Below are 20,508 nucleotides of genomic sequence, written 5' to 3' on the forward strand. Positions count from 1 at the left end.
AATTGACAAATTTAAGAAATATTGCTATATAGTGCTGTCAAAATTTTGCAAAAATCTTTTAACTTTTAGTCTTCCTATATGATTGTAATTTTAATTCTTAAGAATTATCTTACTGTTTGTCTTCAATTGAAACCATTTGGGATCAATTTAAATTTTTTTATACATCAATTTTATATAAAAATTCAAAACAAAATTTAATATGCTTTGTATTATCCAATAAATTTGTTACAATTCATTGAAAGATTGTTGGCACTTTCTGACTGTTGCAAATCTGGGGAATTACTTAATTTGATGTAAAGTATTGTAATAATTCATTGTTATTAAAGTCTTGTCTTATTCTGCATTTTATATTTAAGAATGTGCTGAGCCGTCATGTGCTACTGGATGTGACATCATCATGGATGCTGCAACGGGATGTCTTGTATGTTCATGCAAAGATGAAACCTTTGTGTGCCCACAACACACTTGCCCCAGTAACTGTGAAAATGTTTTAGATCTCCAAACAGGTTGTCTTCTCTGTAAGTGTGACTGCTCATATGATTTTGCTGGCCAGCCCCATTGTCCAGTAGATTGTGATGTTTATGAATTTGTAGATGAACTCACAGGATGTAAGAGATGCGAGTGCAAGCTCAATGGCACAAGCAGTACATCAGTTACACGTCAACTCTGCCCAGTGGATTTCTCGGGCAGAGCCCCATGCCCCATGGACTGTGCAATCCGTCGAGTGGTGGATGAGACAACAGGCTGTGAGAAATGTGAATGTGATCCAGAAAAAACAATTAATCCATTTAGGCCACATGAACTTCCTCCCCGCCCTCCTCTAGATAGTAACTGTCCTACGTATGCCACTGGTCAGGCCCCTTGCCCCATGGATTGTGCAATCCGTAGGGTTGTAAATGAGAAAACAGGTTGTGAAATATGTGAATGTGATCCAAATAACCCAGGTCATCCATTTGGGCCCCATAGTCCTCCCTATATTGTTAACACATAGCTTCAACAAAAATATTCTTAGCACTGTTTGCAGTTTGCTAGATTATGGGTCAAACTGAAAATATGTCCATTTGTTTGTTTCCTTCACTCCACAATGAAGTATATTAGCCCATCATCAAAACAAAGGGCTGAGGCACACAACATACAAAGTCAAATACTGAGTACAAAAACTACATAGGTCAGTATTTGGACTTATAGTCCACTTAGCCATGTTCAAGGTCTTGACTCAACACATGCTTCCTTCAGCCTGTAGTATAAACACTCCCTAAATCAATGTAACTAAAACACCTAACCATACAAATCCACAATATATAATAATAATAATAATTTAAATATCAGATTTTTTGTTTATTATGTGATAATAAATATAATAAAAATGTCTGCTGCCTTCTCGGGGTTTGGCTTTCCATGTGGTTCATATCCAGGAAGTGTCCAACGTCCTAGCGGACGGCCTATCTTGGCTCATTCCCCTGTCCACAAAATGGACAGTTGACACAGACTCCTTCAGTTGGCTCTGCCGGATGTACGGACTCCTGGACGTGGACCTCTTCGTGTCGGAGTGGTCTCAGCGTCTCCTGACCTATGTGGCGCCCTTTCCCGACTGCGAGGCTGTCGCGGTGGATGCCTTTCGGTAGGACTGGTCGAGGTGGGGTTGCCTGTACCTCTTCCCCCTGGTCCAGCTGTTGCTTCGAGTTCTGGCTCATTTGGAGTCCTACCAAAGGAGAGTAGTCCTAGTGGCCCATTGGTGGCAGGCCCAGCCTTAGTTCCAGGCGCTGCTTGTTCGGTATGCGAACCCGGGGCGTTTTCCGCAGCTCTGCCCTGTCCAGTACATGGCTGGTTCAGTCTTCTCCACTCTTTGCATCTGGTCTTTTTTACCTAGGTTTATCACTATTTGTATGGTGATCAGGTGGTTTCGTTGATGGTGTCCCAATTGAAAGCTTTATCTCGGCAACAGTATAAAGTATCCTGGCATTCTTTCTGCCATATTCTCTCTTCGTAGGTTGTCTTCAATTTCTGATCAGGTTGTCTTGTACTTTCTGTCTTGGCTTTTTCAGGACAGTCATTTAATGCCTAATGCTGTTGCCTCGTATCGTGTGGCGGAGCTTATGTTCGGGGTGGTTGTTTCTTCTGCCCCGTTCTATAAGCTTTGTGCTCTGTTTCACCTCCGGCCTGCTCATTCCTGACACCTGAGCCATCCTGGTTCTTGGACAGGGTGCTCTCCTATCTTTCCTCTCCTCAGTTTGTGGTGGCCCCTTCGGTTCAAGATTGTTTTTCCAAGGCTCTGTTTGTTGGCATTGGCCTCTGGGGGTCAAGTCGGTAAGCTTTTTATGCTTTAAAAAAAAACTTTTTGGCTTTTTTCATGTATAATTCTTTAAGTGTAGTTACAGGATGAGAGCTACGTTCATGGTGTCCTGTCTTCCCAGCACACTGTCGTATAATGCTTTGAAACTGCTGATGGTTTTGGCCTCCACCTTCTCACCTAACTTGTTTCAACTGTCTACCACTGTTTGTGGAAGTGAATTTTCTTATATTTCTTTGGCAGCTTTGTTTAGGTAGTTTAAATCTATGACCATTTGTTCTTAAGTTTCAGGTCTCAAATTCTTCCCTGGGCTGGATTATTTGTTTTAAGTCACATTACTATAACTTATTGCATTATTATTATGATTATATATTTGTGTGTGTGTACTTACACTATGAGATCCTAGCATGTGATGACCCATATTCATTACTGTATATTCTTTGTCACACAGTATATATAACGTTCATGTACTTTGGTTCCTTGTACGTATGCTCTCTCCACAGACCTATATGATTGGCTTTTAGATTCCATTTTGCAGGATGTCTGAGCATTATCACTTAAAAAAAAAATCTTTCTCCTGCCTCTGGTCAGCCATTTAGCTTTTCCACGTAGCATTGTAATACTTGCATTTTTTTCCCTCCTTAATAACCATAGTTATCATTATCATCACTTAATATAAATGCTCAGAAATACTGGAAGATTATTTGTTTTTTACCATTTAATTTCAGTACTTATAAGGGATGATTTCTTTCCTTATACAGTATATGCAATACTGTATATACATATATAATATATACTTATATATGCATATATTATTATAATTGATAGCAAAAGAAAAAATTAGACCATAATAAATTGTGAAAATGAATTTTGAAGTTAATTTTTCAACTTCCCTTGACAGTGAAGAAAAACATAAGAAACATTGAGAAGATTTGTGTTAGAATCATTAATCTTACCCTTTTGGTCATATTCAACAACATATGTTTACAAGAAAGACTGCTACCAAAAATATACTAATATAATATATACATATATATCCACACACACGGTATAATGTCATACCCAATAGCTAGAACTGCACCACTTGGCCTAGTGTGCATTATTTTCGTTATTTTCAAATTGGTTTATTCCAATTAATATTACTATATTAAGAACATGAATTATTGACAGTTACCCAGTATGTAATGTTAAAGTTAGGTAGATTAGGTTTCATCAAATTTGTTAGTTTTCAATTTTGTTTCATCATGTCATAATGAAAGGAGAATGCTCTATCATTCCATAAGAAAAAATTGTAAAATATATTTTTTCAGGAAAATTTGGCTTGTTAGGAAACTTGGCCTATTAGGTATGGTATGTAGATTTATATATATATAAATATGCATATACAGTATACCATATATAAATATATTTATATACATATTTATATACTGTATATAAATATATATTATAAATATACTCTATATAAATTTGTTAGGGACAGGCTGCTCGTCCAACAAAATTATTATAATCATTGTTACTGATGGTCAATATTGACGAGTTTAAATTTGAAAGATATACATCTAAACTTGAAATTTGTTATAATATAAATACAAATTTATCCAAGGTATGATGAAGACATTAAAAATATTGTATAGACAATATCTTGCAGAATTAATACATTTCTCGAGTGCCACAAGTTTATATATATTTTAGGAAAGAAGAAAATGCATTGATGTATTTAGACCACAAATTTAATGTTTTCCACGGGGACAGCATGTGAACGTTCCTCTGGGATGAGAGCACTTTCAAACCAAGACAAAAAATTAGAGCAACAAGGATAGCCTCTCAAAATATGTCTTTGTTAGATAATGTTAATAAAAGTAAACTTAATCTAATTAAGTCCTGTTATATAATATATATATATATATATATATATATATATATATATATATATATATATATATATATATATATATTATATATATATATATATATATAATATATGATACATAATAGGTGGAATGGCCATTCTCCATCTTGGGTAACCTAGTTAGCTTAATCGTGGCTTTTGGTAAGTACAAGTAAGTTAGCGAGTACAAGCCAAGAATATTATTTTGCCATGTTTCTTTTTCCGTTTTATTTGTCTCCTGTCACTATTATATATATAGATTCTGTGTGCATATATCATATATGTTATGTATATATAATAGCTATAGGCATATCATATATGCAATGTATGTATAATATTTAAGTGTGTGTGTGTGTGCATATAGGTATACTCGGTATTATTTTTAAGTAATAAGCACATTTTAACAAGTAAATATGTTGCATATGTATGACTTTTATATTTAAAAAGGGTACATCATTACAGTTTACATTATAAAGAGCCTAAGTAGACTGCATCAAACTAAGAAAGTGCTGCATTTACCTTTATTACAGGTGTTCCAAACTTTGTTATACGTGAACTTAGCAAGTTTTTAAGACTATATAAAGTCTTATCAATAATGTCTACCACCAAGTCTGTCAATGATGATTTTATATAAGCCAACTTTTGTTATATACCAACAATGTAAGCTGGATATAAATTTTGTTTTTAATATTAAATATATAATTTTTAATGATTAAGAGAACATAAATCATAAATAACGATGAGAGTGCTTGGCAAACAGATGGAGATAAGGTGATGGCTGGAAGCATGAACTAGAAGCCTGGTTGTCAATGGTCCTCAAGCTACCAACTCACCGCCTCCACCAGTTCTGAAAGGAACAGTGACTTCATTTCTTTACAAGTCTGTATGGTGTGGGGTACGGGTATTGGTGGCCTGTTTTAGAAAGGTCAGTGAAACTGGAGCATCCTCCCTCCCAACACACTCTCATAAAACTAAGCAATGGCCAGTTTTTTTTTTTTTTTTTTTTTTTTTTAATAATGCCTAGTATGATGACTTTCTCAACTAGTCACCTCTCATAACGTTGACATCAGTCGATGTGGGTAGAGTTCTAGGCCTACCGGGGACAACAAGCCAGAACCTGGCCCCCTCAGAGAGGCACGAGGAGCAATAGCCTATAGAAATGCACATGTGATTTGGAGCATTCTATATCTGCCATCAACTGGGACAGGCACCCAGAAAGGTAAGCGTCCCCAAAACAAACCCTTATTATGATTAAAAACGACGAAGATAGACAAATGAGTGGACAGAACTCCCCAAATGAAAACGAGCAAATGAGCATGACGTCACACAAGCCGCACCGCATGTTTGTGCAGCTTTCCCCTCCTCAGGAGGGGGAAGCCGCACAGCATGTCTATGCAGCTTTCCCTTTCCCAGGAGAGGGAAAGGGGAGCCCCAGAAATTCACATCCCAGTTCTGAGGCTGGATATCAAAATACACAAAAACCGCTGACCGGAGGGAAGAAAGGTTGCCGGGGAGCCTCCGGGACTCACCCAGAAAATGACATTTCATTACATACAATGCTGGTTTTCTGGGGGGAACCCCTACGGCTTCCCGGGGTTATTTCACCAAAGATGAAAACGAAAGGGGACTTACCTGGGAGGCAAGCGGTGCTAGCATCTGATTTCGAAGTCGAGACAGGCTGCAGCCGCCAACCCAAAGCGACACAGGCTTGACTAGGCCCAGGAACATTAACGAGGTAGCGTGCAGCCAGGACCCTGTTCGACAGCCAAAATCCACATGCCCAAATGTCAGCCCAGGACATATTACCAAAGACGGCAGCAAGAGCAGCAAACTTACGAACGTCATGGGCACAGGGATAAATCGCAGGCTGGCTAGAGTTGATAACCCTGTAGGCGACCTGGGAGACCCGTACCCGTGAACAGGGAAGAAGGGAAACTGGATCAACTCAAAGTGCGTCTCAGGACACAGAAGCCGTGGCATGCAAATAACAGTGGAGGGCCGCAACCGGACACTACACATGATGCACCCCTGGCTTGACCTGCTCGATCACATCAGCCGAAGAACTGGGGGTGTGGATCGCCGGCACGGGGGTATGGGGCTCCCCTTTCTCCCTCCCAGGGAGGGGAGCTGCACAGACATGCAGCGGCTTGTGTAACATCATGCTTATTTGCTCGTTTTCATTTGGGGGAGTTTTGTTCACTCATTTGTCTATTTTTGTCGTTTTAAATCAGAATAGGGGTTTGTTTTGGGGCGCTTACCTTTCTGGGTGCCTGTCCTGGTAGATGGCAGATATAGAATGCTCCAAATTGTTCATTTCTATAGGCCATTGCTCCTCGTGCCTCTCTGAGGGGGGCCAGGTTCTTGCTCGTGGTCCCCCGGTAGGCCTAGAACTCCACCCACATCAACTGATGCCAAAGTTAGGGATATTCATATCAGCCTGGATAGCTCTGGGGAGCTGTAGGGCCTCCCCCCAGAAAGTACTTTGAAAAACTTTTAACTTTGAAAAAAGTAACACGAAGCAAAGAACTTGTTGAAAAAATACACACCAAGAAGGAGAAAGAAAACTAGGTTGATACAAATAGTAGTTAAAAAAAAAAAACAAAAAAAACAACAACCAAACTCAACCTCTGGAAAAGGCATCATGAGATATATAGAAGGGCATTATATTTATCTACCCAGGAAAACGATCAGTCAAAAGAAACCACGAAAGAAAACTTGCTCAAAACAAAGAAAGATCCATCTATTTTATGCTTTTGCTAAGAGGGATGCTTGGACTAATCTCTCTTCCCCCTCCACCCAAAATTCCACCCTTTTCCTATAATTTTGATGGTGCTACAATCTCCCTGGCTTGGTGCCTTTTGACAATTACCTCCCCCTCTCCCCACATCTACCATCTCCTTTCCCTCCCCACATCTACCATCCCCTTTCCCTCCCCCTCTCCCCACATCTACCATCCCCTTTCCCTCCCCCTCTCCCCACATCTACCATCCCCGTTCCCTCCCCCTCTCCCCACATCTACCATCCCCTTTCCCTCCCCCTCTCCCCACATCTACCATCCCCTTTCCCTCCCCCTCTCCCCACATCTACCATCCCCTTTCCCCCCCCCCTCATACCCCTTTCCTTGCCCCCCCTCTCCCAAACAGACATTTCCATTTATAATTCTATATATAATACATCCATTTATATACTGTATAATTCATATAGAAAGGGGTACCTAGCTGTACCCAGGACTCTTCTCCCTTTTTCCACCCTTTTCTTCTCTTCAACCCATCTCTCCTTGACCCCCTCATCCCCATCCTCTTGGTACCTCCTCCCTCGCCTTCCCCCTCCTCCAGTGATCCTTTCTCAGAAAATTTAATAAGAAATACTGAAACAACTGTGGGCGTCTCAGAATATATATTACAATCACTGAAAACTGAAAATCTCCAAATATTTCACTCTTGACTCCGTGAAAATTGCATGTGTGGGGTCTATAAATGACTATTTCTTAAAGCATTTAACGTAGGCCTACCATGACCAGCCTATGTCTGTCTCATACCCTAGACCATTCCCTCTGCAAAGTTGGATGATGATAACCTTCCCTATCCCTTGGTCTTCCCTCCATCTCTTCCTCCTCTAGTAAAATGTATTAAGGAGCCCCCCCCCCACCTCTTCCCCTTCTCTCAGATGTGCCCCCCCCCCCACTTGAGGGCACACTGCTATCCAAGTCTCCATGCTTGTATACCCAGCATGGAGACCTCATCTTCAGAAAGACAGTTGCATTGAAGAAAGTTTAATGCCAACAAAAATCATTCCACAACTAAATCTCTCATACCAGGAATAGTTGAGGGCCACCAAGCTAACACTGCAAACCATACATACATGATAGGGCCGATCTCATCAAATCTTTAAAATGCAGAACAATTTGGAGGAGGATGTCCCTGATAACTTATTTAAAAGTTCAAATGTAACAAACAAGGAACAATGGTTTCAAGTCACAATGTAGGACGGAAAACTGGAGATGGTTATTCACCCAAAGAGTTATAGACCCATGGAATCGCCTACTCGCTGAAGCCATAAATGCAAAACAAGAATGCTTAATTTTAAAATCTAGTTTGATAAAAATCAGGACAAATGGAGGTACATTTGACAAGACTTGTGACCTCATCGAGGTCACTGCAGTGTTAGTAGCCCCTCCGGAAATGTGTGTTCGTACAGTATGATTATCACTCTACGGACATTTAGTTCCAGATTTCATTATGGATTAATTTCTAACTTGAAAATCGCTCGGTGTTGGGTTACACAAACCATATTTCTTAAAGCATTTAACTTCGGCCTAGCAAAGTCCGTCCCATAACACACCATTTTCCATATAAATTTCGCCGAGATTAGCTCCAAGCAACCTCCAACCCTGGACACACACACATACACTGTCTTATAGTATACATAAATAAAACCAAGACCAAAGACTTGATGGGACCACTAAAAGACGAGACCAACCAAATTATAATTTATGATAAAAGGGAAGCCAACACTGAATGAATACTTTAAATCAGTGTTCACACTAGAAAGATTAGACAACATTCTAATTTCATAAATGTTTGAAGCACGGAAAGAAAATTAAAAAGAATATTCCCATAATATGCCAAATAGTCAAGAAAAGCTCTGACAGATACAAAAGCCTCGGGTGTGGATGTAATTTAAAGCCATCAAGAAACTAGCAGAGGAACTACCATTGTAGTTCCTTTTCAGAAAACCTCTGGACCAAAGGATAGTTACCCTAGATTGGAAACCCCATTTTAAAATATGGCAGAAAGAGCTTAGCAGAAAACTGCCTGTGTTTGTAATAAGAGGAGAATTGAATCGGGAAAGAATTATTGGTTGAATACCTGTACTTACGGCCTGGGACGCAAGAGTGCGTTGAGGAACATACTCCCGCGTTCCTTGCTGCTCTTCATGCTGATTTTCTTGTTGCTGCTGCTCTTCCTGCTGCTTCTGTTCCTTTTGCAGGTGAATGCGTTTCCAGTCCTGGCTGTCAGTGGAATGGAATACCCGTGAGGCAGCCGAGGTGGCCACAACAGGGCTTTTGTAGGAGAAGACTTGCCTATGGAACAAGAGGGTCAGGTAAGACGCTGGAGGTAGAATGACAGGAGTAACAATACATCATACTTACACCCAACACCTAGTTCCACCTATCACCACAACATGACATGCATATATAACAAACCACAACTTGCCCAATCACCAACACCCTTCCATTGACACAACCTTTATCCCTAACCATTACCACAAACAGCCAACATTCGTTACTACCACACTTTTTGCTAATATCACGAAGCACCACCACTCCTCTCCTGAACAATACCGCCACCAAGCCTCCTAAACTATCATTTCACCCCCCCCCCCTACCGTAACCAACCCCTCTCCTCATCTCTATACCATCACCCTTTTGTCCATCCTCCATTCCCCCCTCCCTCCTCCCCCATTGCCACAATAACCACCAACTCTTACTCCCACAATCACCACCACCCAACCATCCCACCCCCATCACAACATAATCACCACCCCCTCCGCAACTATACTACTATACCCCACTTCCCACACAACCACCACTACAACCTCCCCTACACAAGCACTACGCTTATATCGTACGTGATCAGTACAATCAACACAATCGAGGTATGGACATATTTTCCCCTAGATATATCCCCCTCCCTGGGCTTTTTACCCCTAGGTATGGAAGGTGGGCTTAGCTGTGGGGAGATTCACCAAACTATTTATCAGTGGAGGGGTCAGGAATATCCAGAGGGAAAACATGTTCTATATCAACATAAGCACTAGGACCACCTCTTGTAGCGGGCGTCGGAGTAATCGTCATCGATGGATCCGTAGTAAAGCATGGCGTCCTGGTCCTGGCTGCCTGTGCTGCCCAAACTGTCACCCTTGACGCGGGTGGCCACGCCCTCCAGGTCGTCGTCACCCACAACCCCACCCAGCCTCAGGTCGACTCCCTCGTCACCGAGCTGATTTCCGGCAGGTGACAAGAAACGCCTCGCAGGAACCCTGGGATGAAAAGAAATGTTACCTTTGTAATGTTTCACTATTTTCAACCCTTAGAATGCGGCTCAATTACGTCATATCATTGTAAATAATCTTTTCAAATATTTTTGATAAACAGCTTTACCCCTACCTTGTAAAATTCAACATACTAAGTTTCAGTCACTTCGGCTTCAAATCGCAAGAGTGCCAATGATGCTATTATCAGTTTTCTCGACTTAATCTAAACAGCCCTTGACAAAAATGATTTCCAAATTTGCCTCTTCATTCACCTGAAAATGTTTTTGATACCATCAGTCTGATGGCATCCTATTGATACTTCATCACTATGGAATTCGAGGCCATTCTCTGAACTATATCCCTCCATATCTCAACAACAGACACCAATACGTAGTCACCAATGAAATAATCTCTCCCACTTTACAATTAACCACAGGGCACAAGGCAGCATCTTAGGGCCTCTCCCATTTCTTATATTATAAATAACAAGTTAAAACATTTATGGATGTCAACCAGTGCGACAGGCACTGGTTGACATTAGGGCCTGACAAACGACAGGCCCTAATGATTCTAGCAGACGATAATCATTACAATCCTAGTAGACGACAGGCCTTAACGATCCTGAGAGTAACTTTTTGGCCCAAACAACTATTCTTAATGCCTTCAATCGCAGCAGGTCAGTATAAATTTTTATATATAAATATATATAAACGTTACTTCCCTCCCCAAACAATGTCCTTTTTTAATTTCTATTCTTGCGTTCCTTTTTGCTTTGCTTTGCCTCGGAGTTATTAGTGATGGGTGGTGTTCATGGATGGTTGTCTGACCCCCTCCCCCTCGTCCTGGTCCCATCCCGTGTCTGATTTTCCCCTCCCCCCTCGTCCAGGACTCCACCTCTTGTCTGACCCCCCCCCCCATTTGACTTTAAGTGTTGGCCATGTAATGAGATGCTGTCATATTATAATTATTAATTAATTAAATAATTCCTAAATCTATAATAATTATTAAGTGATATCAAATGAATCAGCCGAGAAGAGCCACGGTCTTGCATTCAATAGTAAATGTGGCGATCTTCCACGGTAATCTTGCCAACAACACGCGCATCGTGCAAGGCGCGAAGCCTTAATTGATCACGAAGCCTTACACAGCTTCAGTTCTAAAGATGCTTATCAGAGAAGTGGAAGATTCATCTCAAGGGGGCCAGTCTAAGCAGATATAGATAGCTTAGGACTGCACACTCCTCATCACCGTCAAGTTTAAATATAAATGGTGACTATCTTTTATTTTTTGACAGAATAGTTCACATGTGCGTACGTAATGTTCCCCGTAATACGACCCGCCAAATCGTTTAACAACCAGGAACCCATTTTACTACTGGGTAAACAGAGGCTACAGTTAAGAATTGACGCCCAGTAAATCCTCCCCGGCCAGGATACGAACCCAGAACAAAGCCCTCGCGAAACGCCAGGAGTGTCTTACCACTACACCGCAGGGACTGCTATCTTACATCTTGCGACACGCTATCAGCCTCTGTACGGAGTTTACACTGTTAATTGTGTAGCGCCTCGGGCATGTCCAGGGAGGGACAGAAATGGTTCGGCGCGTTTCTATCACCTAATGCCACTGTTCACCTGTCAGTAAATAGGTACACATGGAGTTAGCTTGTTGTGGGGTTGCATCCTGGGGAGGATTGGTAGTTTGACCTTGGAGAGCATGTCGATATAATCCTATTATTATTTATATACTTATATATATTTTTGTGGTCTTGATATCACCACTCTTGAAGAATGTGAATCTTCAAGGATCAGAGAAAGACGTGGTGGGTTGATATCACGCCTGACCTGTCTCTCGAAGCCCATACAACAATAATTATAATTATTATTATCTGGGTTTCGGAGGACAGGTCTGGGAGATGGGGGATTTATCAACCCCCCAAAGGACTTTCTCTGATTCTTGAAGAATCACATCCTTCAAGAGAATGTATTCCGTGAGTGGTATATTTGATATGTATCGAGCGAGCATCAGATGTTTGTGTTGTGAGAGCGGCTGCCAGGCGTTACCTTTGACATTAAGGCAGTACTTAGCGACCCGCGTGGTGGCAAGCAGCCGAGGTGTGGAATTGAGAACAAGCAGACTATTGGGGCTTTCACAGTTATGAAAAGAAAATGGAAATTCTTTTTTTTTTTTTTTTTTTTTGTGTGTGTGTGTGTAGGTGTAGTGTGTGTGTGTGTAGGTGTAGGTGTGTGTGTGTAGGTGTAGGTGTGAGAGAAAGTGCCCCCCCCCACCCCCACGACACATTAATGGATAGGCTCTGGTAAGTTTGAAGAGCTGTATTCATTTCGGTTAAACGAGCCCCCCTTGTAGCAGTGCATGCAACCCGTTCTCGCACTTTCGTATAGTCAATATTGACTTATTAAATACGTGTATATGTGCCATACTAAACATACTAGTTTACCTTGAAAAGCTTCATAGAAAACACCGACCTTACCTAACCTCCTTAGTATGTTAAGATAAGCATCTTATTGCTTCGTAATTACAATTATTACTTAACCTATTATAGGTATAGGTTAAGTAATAATTGTAATTACGAAGCAATAAGATGCTTATCTTAACATACTAAGAAGGTTAGGTAAGGTCGGTGTTTTCTATGAAGCTTTTCAAGGCAAACTAGTATGCTTAGTATGTCACATGCACGTATTTAATAAATTAAGTCAATATTGACTATAAGAAAGTGCGAGAACGGGTTGAGCAGTGACATGAAAATACGGTCCACAAATTCTACATATGGCCTTTGGTTCTTCAAACAAAAAACAGTACAGGTAAACGAATGTACACTTAAGATTAGACACGTTAACAAACTATGCAAAATAGGAAACACAGTGTTCATAGAAAACCAGAAAAGTGAAAGTTACGGGATACTCACCCAGACCTTTGATCCGATAAGGAGTTGATGACGGCGTATGGGTACATATTGTTAATGTGTTCGGGCGTGTTGAGGGCGTCCATGATGATGTCAAGGAGTGGGCGTGGCAACGCCGGCATGGATGCCCTCTTGCCGTGTGCTGAAAACGGAAAAGATTTGGGTGAATACACATTGTTTTCTTTCAAAATGAAATGTGTTGACAGAGATTCTCTTGCACCCATGGGGTAATAAACCTTTCTAATACCCCTAACCGTTGAAGACTATTTTAGTTTAAAATCGAATTTGACAAAAATCTTCAGAAACAGTGCGGGTACATTTGAGAAGCCGCTGGCTTCCTGCCCCGTCGATGGCACTAAAGACGATGACCCCTCAGGTAAATTGTATTAAACCAAAAAGATTTATGACACTAGGGGAAAGGAATTATCAGAGGAAAGCGCCAAGCCATCACGACTATATAGCACTTGGAAGGGGTCAGGATAAGGATTTGGGATGGGACGGGGGGAAAGGAATGGTGCCCTTATGAATGGTATGATATGACACTAGCCATATCAGTTTTTGTACAACTTATTACACACTACCACAGCTAAACTTAACCTAACTTCAAATTGTGCAATCAACCACAAAATTGCGAATATTTTACAAAAGCCTCGCGAACTATCAGTATACAACGCTTTAAAAATAAAATGTTTATTCAGGTAAAGGAACATACATACAAGATGGGCTACACACAAAATGTTGGAATTCTAGATAGAGTTAGCATATACTACTATGCCTAAAGCCACTAATACGCACAGCGTTTCGGACAAAATGTGGGGAAAAACACTAAGACTAAAACTTAAAACTAATTGAGATCAAAGCATAACTTTAACTGAAAAAGGGAAAAAAAATCACATGATGGATGGAACAGCAGAAGTAATTTTAACTAAATAAATAGAAGACTACAATTTTCTTCTAGTTTATACATGGCAGATATCAGCAAACAAGTTGGTCAATAATCAATAATGTTTGAAAATAGCTAGATATAGGTTGACATTTAGGAGGTAAGGTAGGTTACATGGAGTTTATCAGGTAGTACTTAGTTTTCCTCTTAAAAAAAATTTAAACTGGTTGAGAGATGTACGGTCTTTGACATGATTGGAAGGTCATTGCACATTCTGGGTCCCTTGATTTACAGGGCTTTTATATTTCAATTCAATTTCTTTCTTTATTATGCACCCCATACCCATCCCGTGGGCGGTGGTGTAAAGGATTACAGAGGCACATAATCGGTTCAAGAACTGAACCCTTTATGTGACTCTGTAATCCTTATAGTTCGCTAAAGTCGCACTCTTGGAACATGAAATAGGTATTTGTTTCGAGTGTGGTGCCCATGGCTTCTGTTATAACCTTCTAGGAAACGTTTAATGTCAGAACTGGCATTACAGTTCAGAGCTTTAAATATATAGAGTACACTTGAGAGGATGTGCAGTGACTTAATATCTAACATATTCAAAGATTTAAGTAAGGGTACCGAGTGCTGTCTGGGGCCAGAGTTGGACATTGTTCTAATAGCAGCTTTGTATTGAGTAATTAGAGGACGTAGATGATTTTGGGTAGTAGAACCACAAGCACAAATACCATAACTGAGATAAATATACATGAAAGAGTAATAGATCGTCACCAGGGCAGGGCGAGGTACATAATATCTGATGTTAGAAAGAATGCCAACAGTTTTAGAAACTTTTTTTGTTATGTTTAAAATGTGTCCCTGGAAATTCAGCTTGTTATCGATGAGGACACCAAGGAAATTACCATCTACTTGCAACCCGCTCTCGTACTTTCTTATAGCACAACCAACTTTGTTAATAATTTGGATAGTGTTTGTTTTTTATTAATTTGATCTAATGATTTATTACCAAACAAAATATAGAAAGTTTTGTCAATGTTAAGGGTGAGTTTGTTAGCAGTTAGCCAAAGATGGACTTTATTTAGTTCAGTATTCACTTTACGTTTCAGGGCAAGAGGGTCAGGACTGGAGAAAATGAAGGTTGTATCACCATCAAATAAAATTGGTTTGAGGTGTTGAGAGGCATATGAGATCACCACATTTATGGACTGGGGTAACTCGGTTTTTTAGAATATTCAGAAAATGTTTGGAGTTCAAGTGATTTACTGTAGAGCATTGCAATGGCAGGAGCTAGAAATCTGGAGTTTTTTTTTTGTAAATTAAACTTGGTATCTCAGCAAGGGCACTTGACTTTGTTTTAAGAGAAAGGATTATCTCATTAACATCAGTGGAATTAGCGTGAGTTAGGTACAGAGACTCTGGATAGTTACCTGTAAGATAGTCCTTAACATTAGTTTGGGAGGATGGAATATCATTAGCAAGGGATGACCCAATGTATGAGAATAATCTATTGAATTCAATAGCAGTGTCAGAGGCTGAAAGCACACCATCGTCATTGGACAGTATTGTTTTTTTATTAAAAAAATTTTTGGTCCTAATATTTGGGAAGTAGTGCTCCATGTTTTCTTAATGTTGTCCTTAATTCTGTTAAATTTATTTTTGTAGTATTTTATTTTGGATCTCCTAATTATTTTAGACAGCATTGATGATTAAGTCTTTGAAACTTCTTTGGAGACTACCCCTAACCAATACTTCTTCTCATAGTCATGTTTTTTTTATTAATAGATTTAAGTATACCCTTTGTAAACCATAGATTGTTTAACCTTTTAGTTGTGACTTATTTCGTTAGCATTGGATAGTGGGTGTTATAGAGGCTTAGAGTTTTCTGAAGAAATGTTTGCACTGCTAGGTTAATGTTCACTATGTTACCTAATTCAGTTTCCCAGTTGATATTAGCAGTAACAGCAATAAAGTTGCTTATAGAAGTTTCATTGTGCAGCCTAAAGCTTATCTTCATTGTATCAAGAGATAGTTTATTAATGTTGGTTAGGAGAAATTTGCGGAAATGGTCTGTGGTCCTATCAGTGATTATCCCTGAAGTAAGTGAACAGGTTATGTTAATCCAGATGTGGTCAAGAGCAGAGGCAGTCGTATCAGTGATTCTTGTAGGTTTAGTGATTAAGGGTATGGGCAAGCAGGAATTCATAAAGTTGAGGAAACTAGCAGCATGAGGGGTTATCTGGCTCGCAGAGGTCAATATTAAAATCCCCCGAGATTATTATTTTTTTTTTTTTTTTTTTTTTTTTTGTGATATATACAAGAGTTGTTACATTCTTGTACAGCCACTAGTACGCGTAGCGTTTCGGGCAAGTCCTTAATCCTATGGTCCCTGGAATACGATCCCCTGCCGCGAAGAATCGTTTTTTCATCCAAGTACACATTTTACTGTTGCGTTAAACAGAGGCTACAGTTAAGGAATTGCGCCCAGTAAATCCTCCCCGGCCAGGATACGAACCCATGACATAGCGCTCGCGGAACGCCAGGCGAGTGTCTTACCACTACACCACGGAGACTGTCATTAGTTGGTTTTTGTTAAGACTGTTAGCTAGTATTAGATTTCTTAGGTTAGAGTTGAATTCAGACACATCAGCGTTAGGAATTCTGTAGACTTCTCCCACAGTCAGGACAGCCTCGGCACCCTTGACTCTGAAACGGGCAAAGATATACTCTCCACACAAGTCTAGTTCTAATTACTTTTAACCATGTCAGTTCTTGGTGGTAGTAAAGAGCAGTACCACCATCTCTCTCTATTGGTCGACAGTTGTGAATTGCTGAGTAGTTTAGTATGTTAAAGAGTTGTGTAGTATCCTCTTTTAATCACGTTTCAGTAAGTATAACAAAGGAAAATTTGTTGTCAACAGTTTGAATTAGGGGCACTAACATCATCAAAGTGTTTGCGTAGAGATCTAACATTCAAGTTAATTACAGAAAACATTGTGATTATGTGTTAAAACATTGTTTACATCATGTGCTGTATAACATCTGCAATTTTGATCATGAAAGTGATGATTGTCATAGATACTAGAAAAAGAGGTTAGTTCTGGGTCTATACTAGTTTGCATAAGAGGGATGTTTGGCGGTAAAAAAAAAAGCCAAAAAAGACAAATATAAAAAAATCTAGATATAAAAACTATACAAAAATGAGGTAGATTGCTTTGAGGTACACTCAGGTACACTGAAAGTAATAATTTGCACTAGGAGACACAGGCAAGACGTGACTTGACTGCCTGTCGGACTTACCGACACTGATGTGGCTTGCTGCCACCCGTACGACGCAATGCAGTGGCGCGGCTGCCACCCGTACGACGCAATGCAGTGGCGCGGCTGCCACCCGTACGACGCAATGCAGTGGCGCGGCTGCCACCCGTACGACGCAATGCAGTGGCGCGGCTGCCACCCGTACGACGCAATGCAGTGGCGCGGCTGCCACCCGTACGACGCAATGCAGTGGCGCGGCTGCCACCCGTACGACGCAATGCAGTGGCGCGGCTGCCACCCGTACGACGCAATGCAGTGGCGCGGCTGCCACCCGTACGACGCAATGCAGTGGAGCGGCTGCCACCTGTACGACGCGGCACTGACTTTACTTGCAGCCACACGTTCCGTCACGTTAATTAACGTGGCTGCCAGATATATGTTGTGACAATGACGTTAAAAATGACAAGTAATAAACACTTGGGGTTATTTTAAGCCCCCTATTTTAGCTTTATTTTAAACATGTATTTATAGCTATACAAAAGATTCGGCAAGACCCTTAAAATATGAGACTTACCAAGTTATAAAAGGCCAGCCAACACGCTGAATTAATACTTTACATCAGTGTTCACACTAGAGAGATTAGACAACATCCCATTACCCACAAAAATGTTTGAAGAAGGTGAAGAGAACGAATTAAGTGGTATACCCTTAACGACCGACAAAATCAGGAAGAGCATTGACAAACTAGAAGACTCAAAAGCACCCAGGCGTAGACTGAATCCAATTCAAAGTAGTAAAGGGGCTGTCAAATGAACTATGACTACCATATCTTATCTTGATACGTTGATCATATCTTGATGGGTTCTGGGGGCTCCCTAAGCCCGGCTTGGGACCAGGCTTGAAGCTCCTTTTCAGAAAATTTCTGGACCAAGGCATAGTTCCCCAAAATTGGAAATATGCATATGTCATTCCTATTATCAAAAAAGCCGCACGGAGCTCAGCAGAAAACTACCGTCCGATCAGCTTTACTTCACACATCTGACAAAGGACAAATTTCAGACAAAGGACTCCCAGAACATGCAGTATACATGGACTTTGCTAAAGCTTTTCATAAGGTACCACATGAAATAATAGCAAGAAAATTACAGGAACACGGGATAAATGGCAGAATACTAGAATGGATAAAACAACGGTTAAAACAAAAAAAGTAAAAGTTAGTTTTATATGGAAATGAATCTGACTAGAAAAATGTAGCGAGTGAAGTACTGTACCGCAAGGGTAAATTTTGGCGCCAACCCGTATTGTCATATACATTAATGACAAATGAGAATATTACAAACCACTCCATCAAAGTTGCATATGACACTAATATTTATGATAAAATGGGAAGTGAAAATGAAATAGAGGCCGGACAAAGACATTTTCATGATATCTCATAAACGGTTGGAAAACTGGCAAATGCTTTTTAATACCGTAAATGACCTTGCATGAGGGACATAATAATCCACATCACAACTGCCAAATTAACAACATTACCTTACAGCAGATTATTGACGAAAAGGACTTTGGTGTCAGAGTTCATCATTTACTGAAAGTTATACAAGTGGGAGCGGCAGTAAAAAAGTTAACCAAACCCTAGGAATAGTCAAACGAGCATTTGACTTCAGGGAAAGTTAGTTAGTTTAGTTCATTTATTATGCACCCCATATCCATCCTGTGGGCGGTAGTGGAAAGGGTTACAGAGGCACATTATGGGTTCAGTGACTGAACCCTAATTTCATTTAGCTAAGCAAGTTACAGTTTTGATTATCTAGTTACAAAATTCAATGCACATCATCACATTAATTAGGCTCGAGATCGAATACAAGTAGTCTCTAAAATAAGCAAATGACATGTAATTACCTAAGTGTAGTTACAGGATGAGAGCTACGCTCGTGGTGTCCCGTCTTCCCAGCACTCTTTGCCATATAACGCTTTGAAATTACTGACGGTAATGCGTGAACAGGTAGTGTCATACCTGATATGTTTATCCTGCACACCGCCCCTTAACTAATGGGCAGCATTGTTACAATCACCCAGTTACTACCGACAGTAAGTAAATTCTCTGGTGAGCCCCCACTTGAAAATTACTGTATCCTAGCGTGAAGACCTCGTCTTCAGGAAAGACAGCTGCGTTAGAGAAAGTTCAACACCGGGCAACAAAAATCATTCCAGAACTACGTCGAGTCTAATACCGAGAAAGGTTGAGGAGCCACAGGATTAACAACACTGCCAACCAGACATGACAGGGCTGATCCCTTAGAAACTTTTAAAATACTGATCAATTTGGAGGATATTGATCCAGACAACTTATTCAAAAGATCTGGAATAACACAAACAAGGAACAACAGTTTCAAGCTCGACGAATCACAGTGTAGGACAGAAAATAAATGTTTTTTCACCCATAGGGTTTATCTATAGCTTTTAACGCCGAAGCCGTGAATGTCCAGAACTGCTGAATTTTAAAATCCAGCTTGAAAAAAAATCAAGACACAAAATGGGAGTATCTTTGACAAGCCGCCGGTTTCCTGTCCTCGTTGAGGTCACTGGAGAAATAGTGGCCTTCAGGTAAATTCAGTTTCTTCCTGTATCCGTCTGCCTGTAGAACTTCTGAATGTAGAACATTGCAGAGCACCTTACAAGTGTGTCTGCGCCTAAGAGTGTAATCATCGAGATTTTCCAACCTTGCAAGCAGCCTGGGAAGGCAGAGCTGTATATAAATCTTTCGTTTGCCTTAAATTGTATTTCCACCTATCAGTTCGATGTAAACAAGTCACTAATGGCAGGTGCAATGAAAAGAGGAGGAAGGAGAACGAAAGATAAGAAAAAGAGGAGAATATTTATATATATATTCTAAGGTGCCCAAGGACACCTCAGGACAAGGACGCCTGGCATCGGAATTCGTCGGGAATATCATATATGAGAGCGCTAACATGTCAGTTACAGCTGCTGTTAGACAACAGATGTTGACAAGTTTACACTTATGTATAGGAAAAGATAAGTTCCCTGAACATATGTTGGCTACATTCTTGACGTTGTGCGCCTCGTTCATCAGTCGTTTATGATCGTTGAGGCTGGATAGTGACTGGTTGGGTGACCGTGACGTACGTTTCCCCCTCGGTAATTTTGGGAACATATTTGGCGAAATACAACCTGCGTTTTACTGTTGAAACGGAAAGAGACGACTG

At 40.5% G+C, this 20,508-nt stretch overlaps 2 protein-coding genes across 6 annotated transcripts in view; one reads left to right on the plus strand and one right to left on the minus strand.

Moving 5' to 3' along the window:
* LOC123762639 (kielin/chordin-like protein) overlaps positions 1-3,158 on the plus strand; it is a 92,546-nt gene extending 89,388 nt beyond the window's left edge. For both annotated transcript variants that reach the window (XM_069332347.1, XM_069332348.1), the window contains one exon: positions 357-3,158. In XM_069332347.1, the coding sequence (XP_069188448.1) occupies positions 357-991 (635 nt within the window). In that variant the 3' untranslated portion in view covers positions 992-3,158. The remainder of the gene's footprint in view (positions 1-356) is intronic.
* Positions 3,159-4,002: 844 nt separating this feature from the next.
* LOC123762637 (uncharacterized) overlaps positions 4,003-20,508 on the minus strand; it is a 78,980-nt gene continuing 62,474 nt past the window's right edge. For 3 of the 4 annotated variants that reach the window (XM_045749255.2, XM_045749257.2, XM_045749258.2), the window contains 4 exons: positions 13,138-13,276; positions 10,005-10,220; positions 9,047-9,261; positions 4,003-5,025 (listed from right to left, as the gene is read on the minus strand). In XM_045749255.2, the coding sequence (XP_045605211.1) occupies positions 5,000-5,025; positions 9,047-9,261; positions 10,005-10,220; positions 13,138-13,276 (596 nt within the window). In that variant the 3' untranslated portion in view covers positions 4,003-4,999. The remainder of the gene's footprint in view (positions 5,026-9,046; positions 9,262-10,004; positions 10,221-13,137; positions 13,277-20,508) is intronic. The other variant, XM_045749256.2, reaches the window with a different exon arrangement.

This window comes from Procambarus clarkii, chromosome 27, assembly GCF_040958095.1.
Source record: "Procambarus clarkii isolate CNS0578487 chromosome 27, FALCON_Pclarkii_2.0, whole genome shotgun sequence".
NCBI classification, from domain to species: domain Eukaryota; kingdom Metazoa; phylum Arthropoda; class Malacostraca; order Decapoda; family Cambaridae; genus Procambarus; species Procambarus clarkii.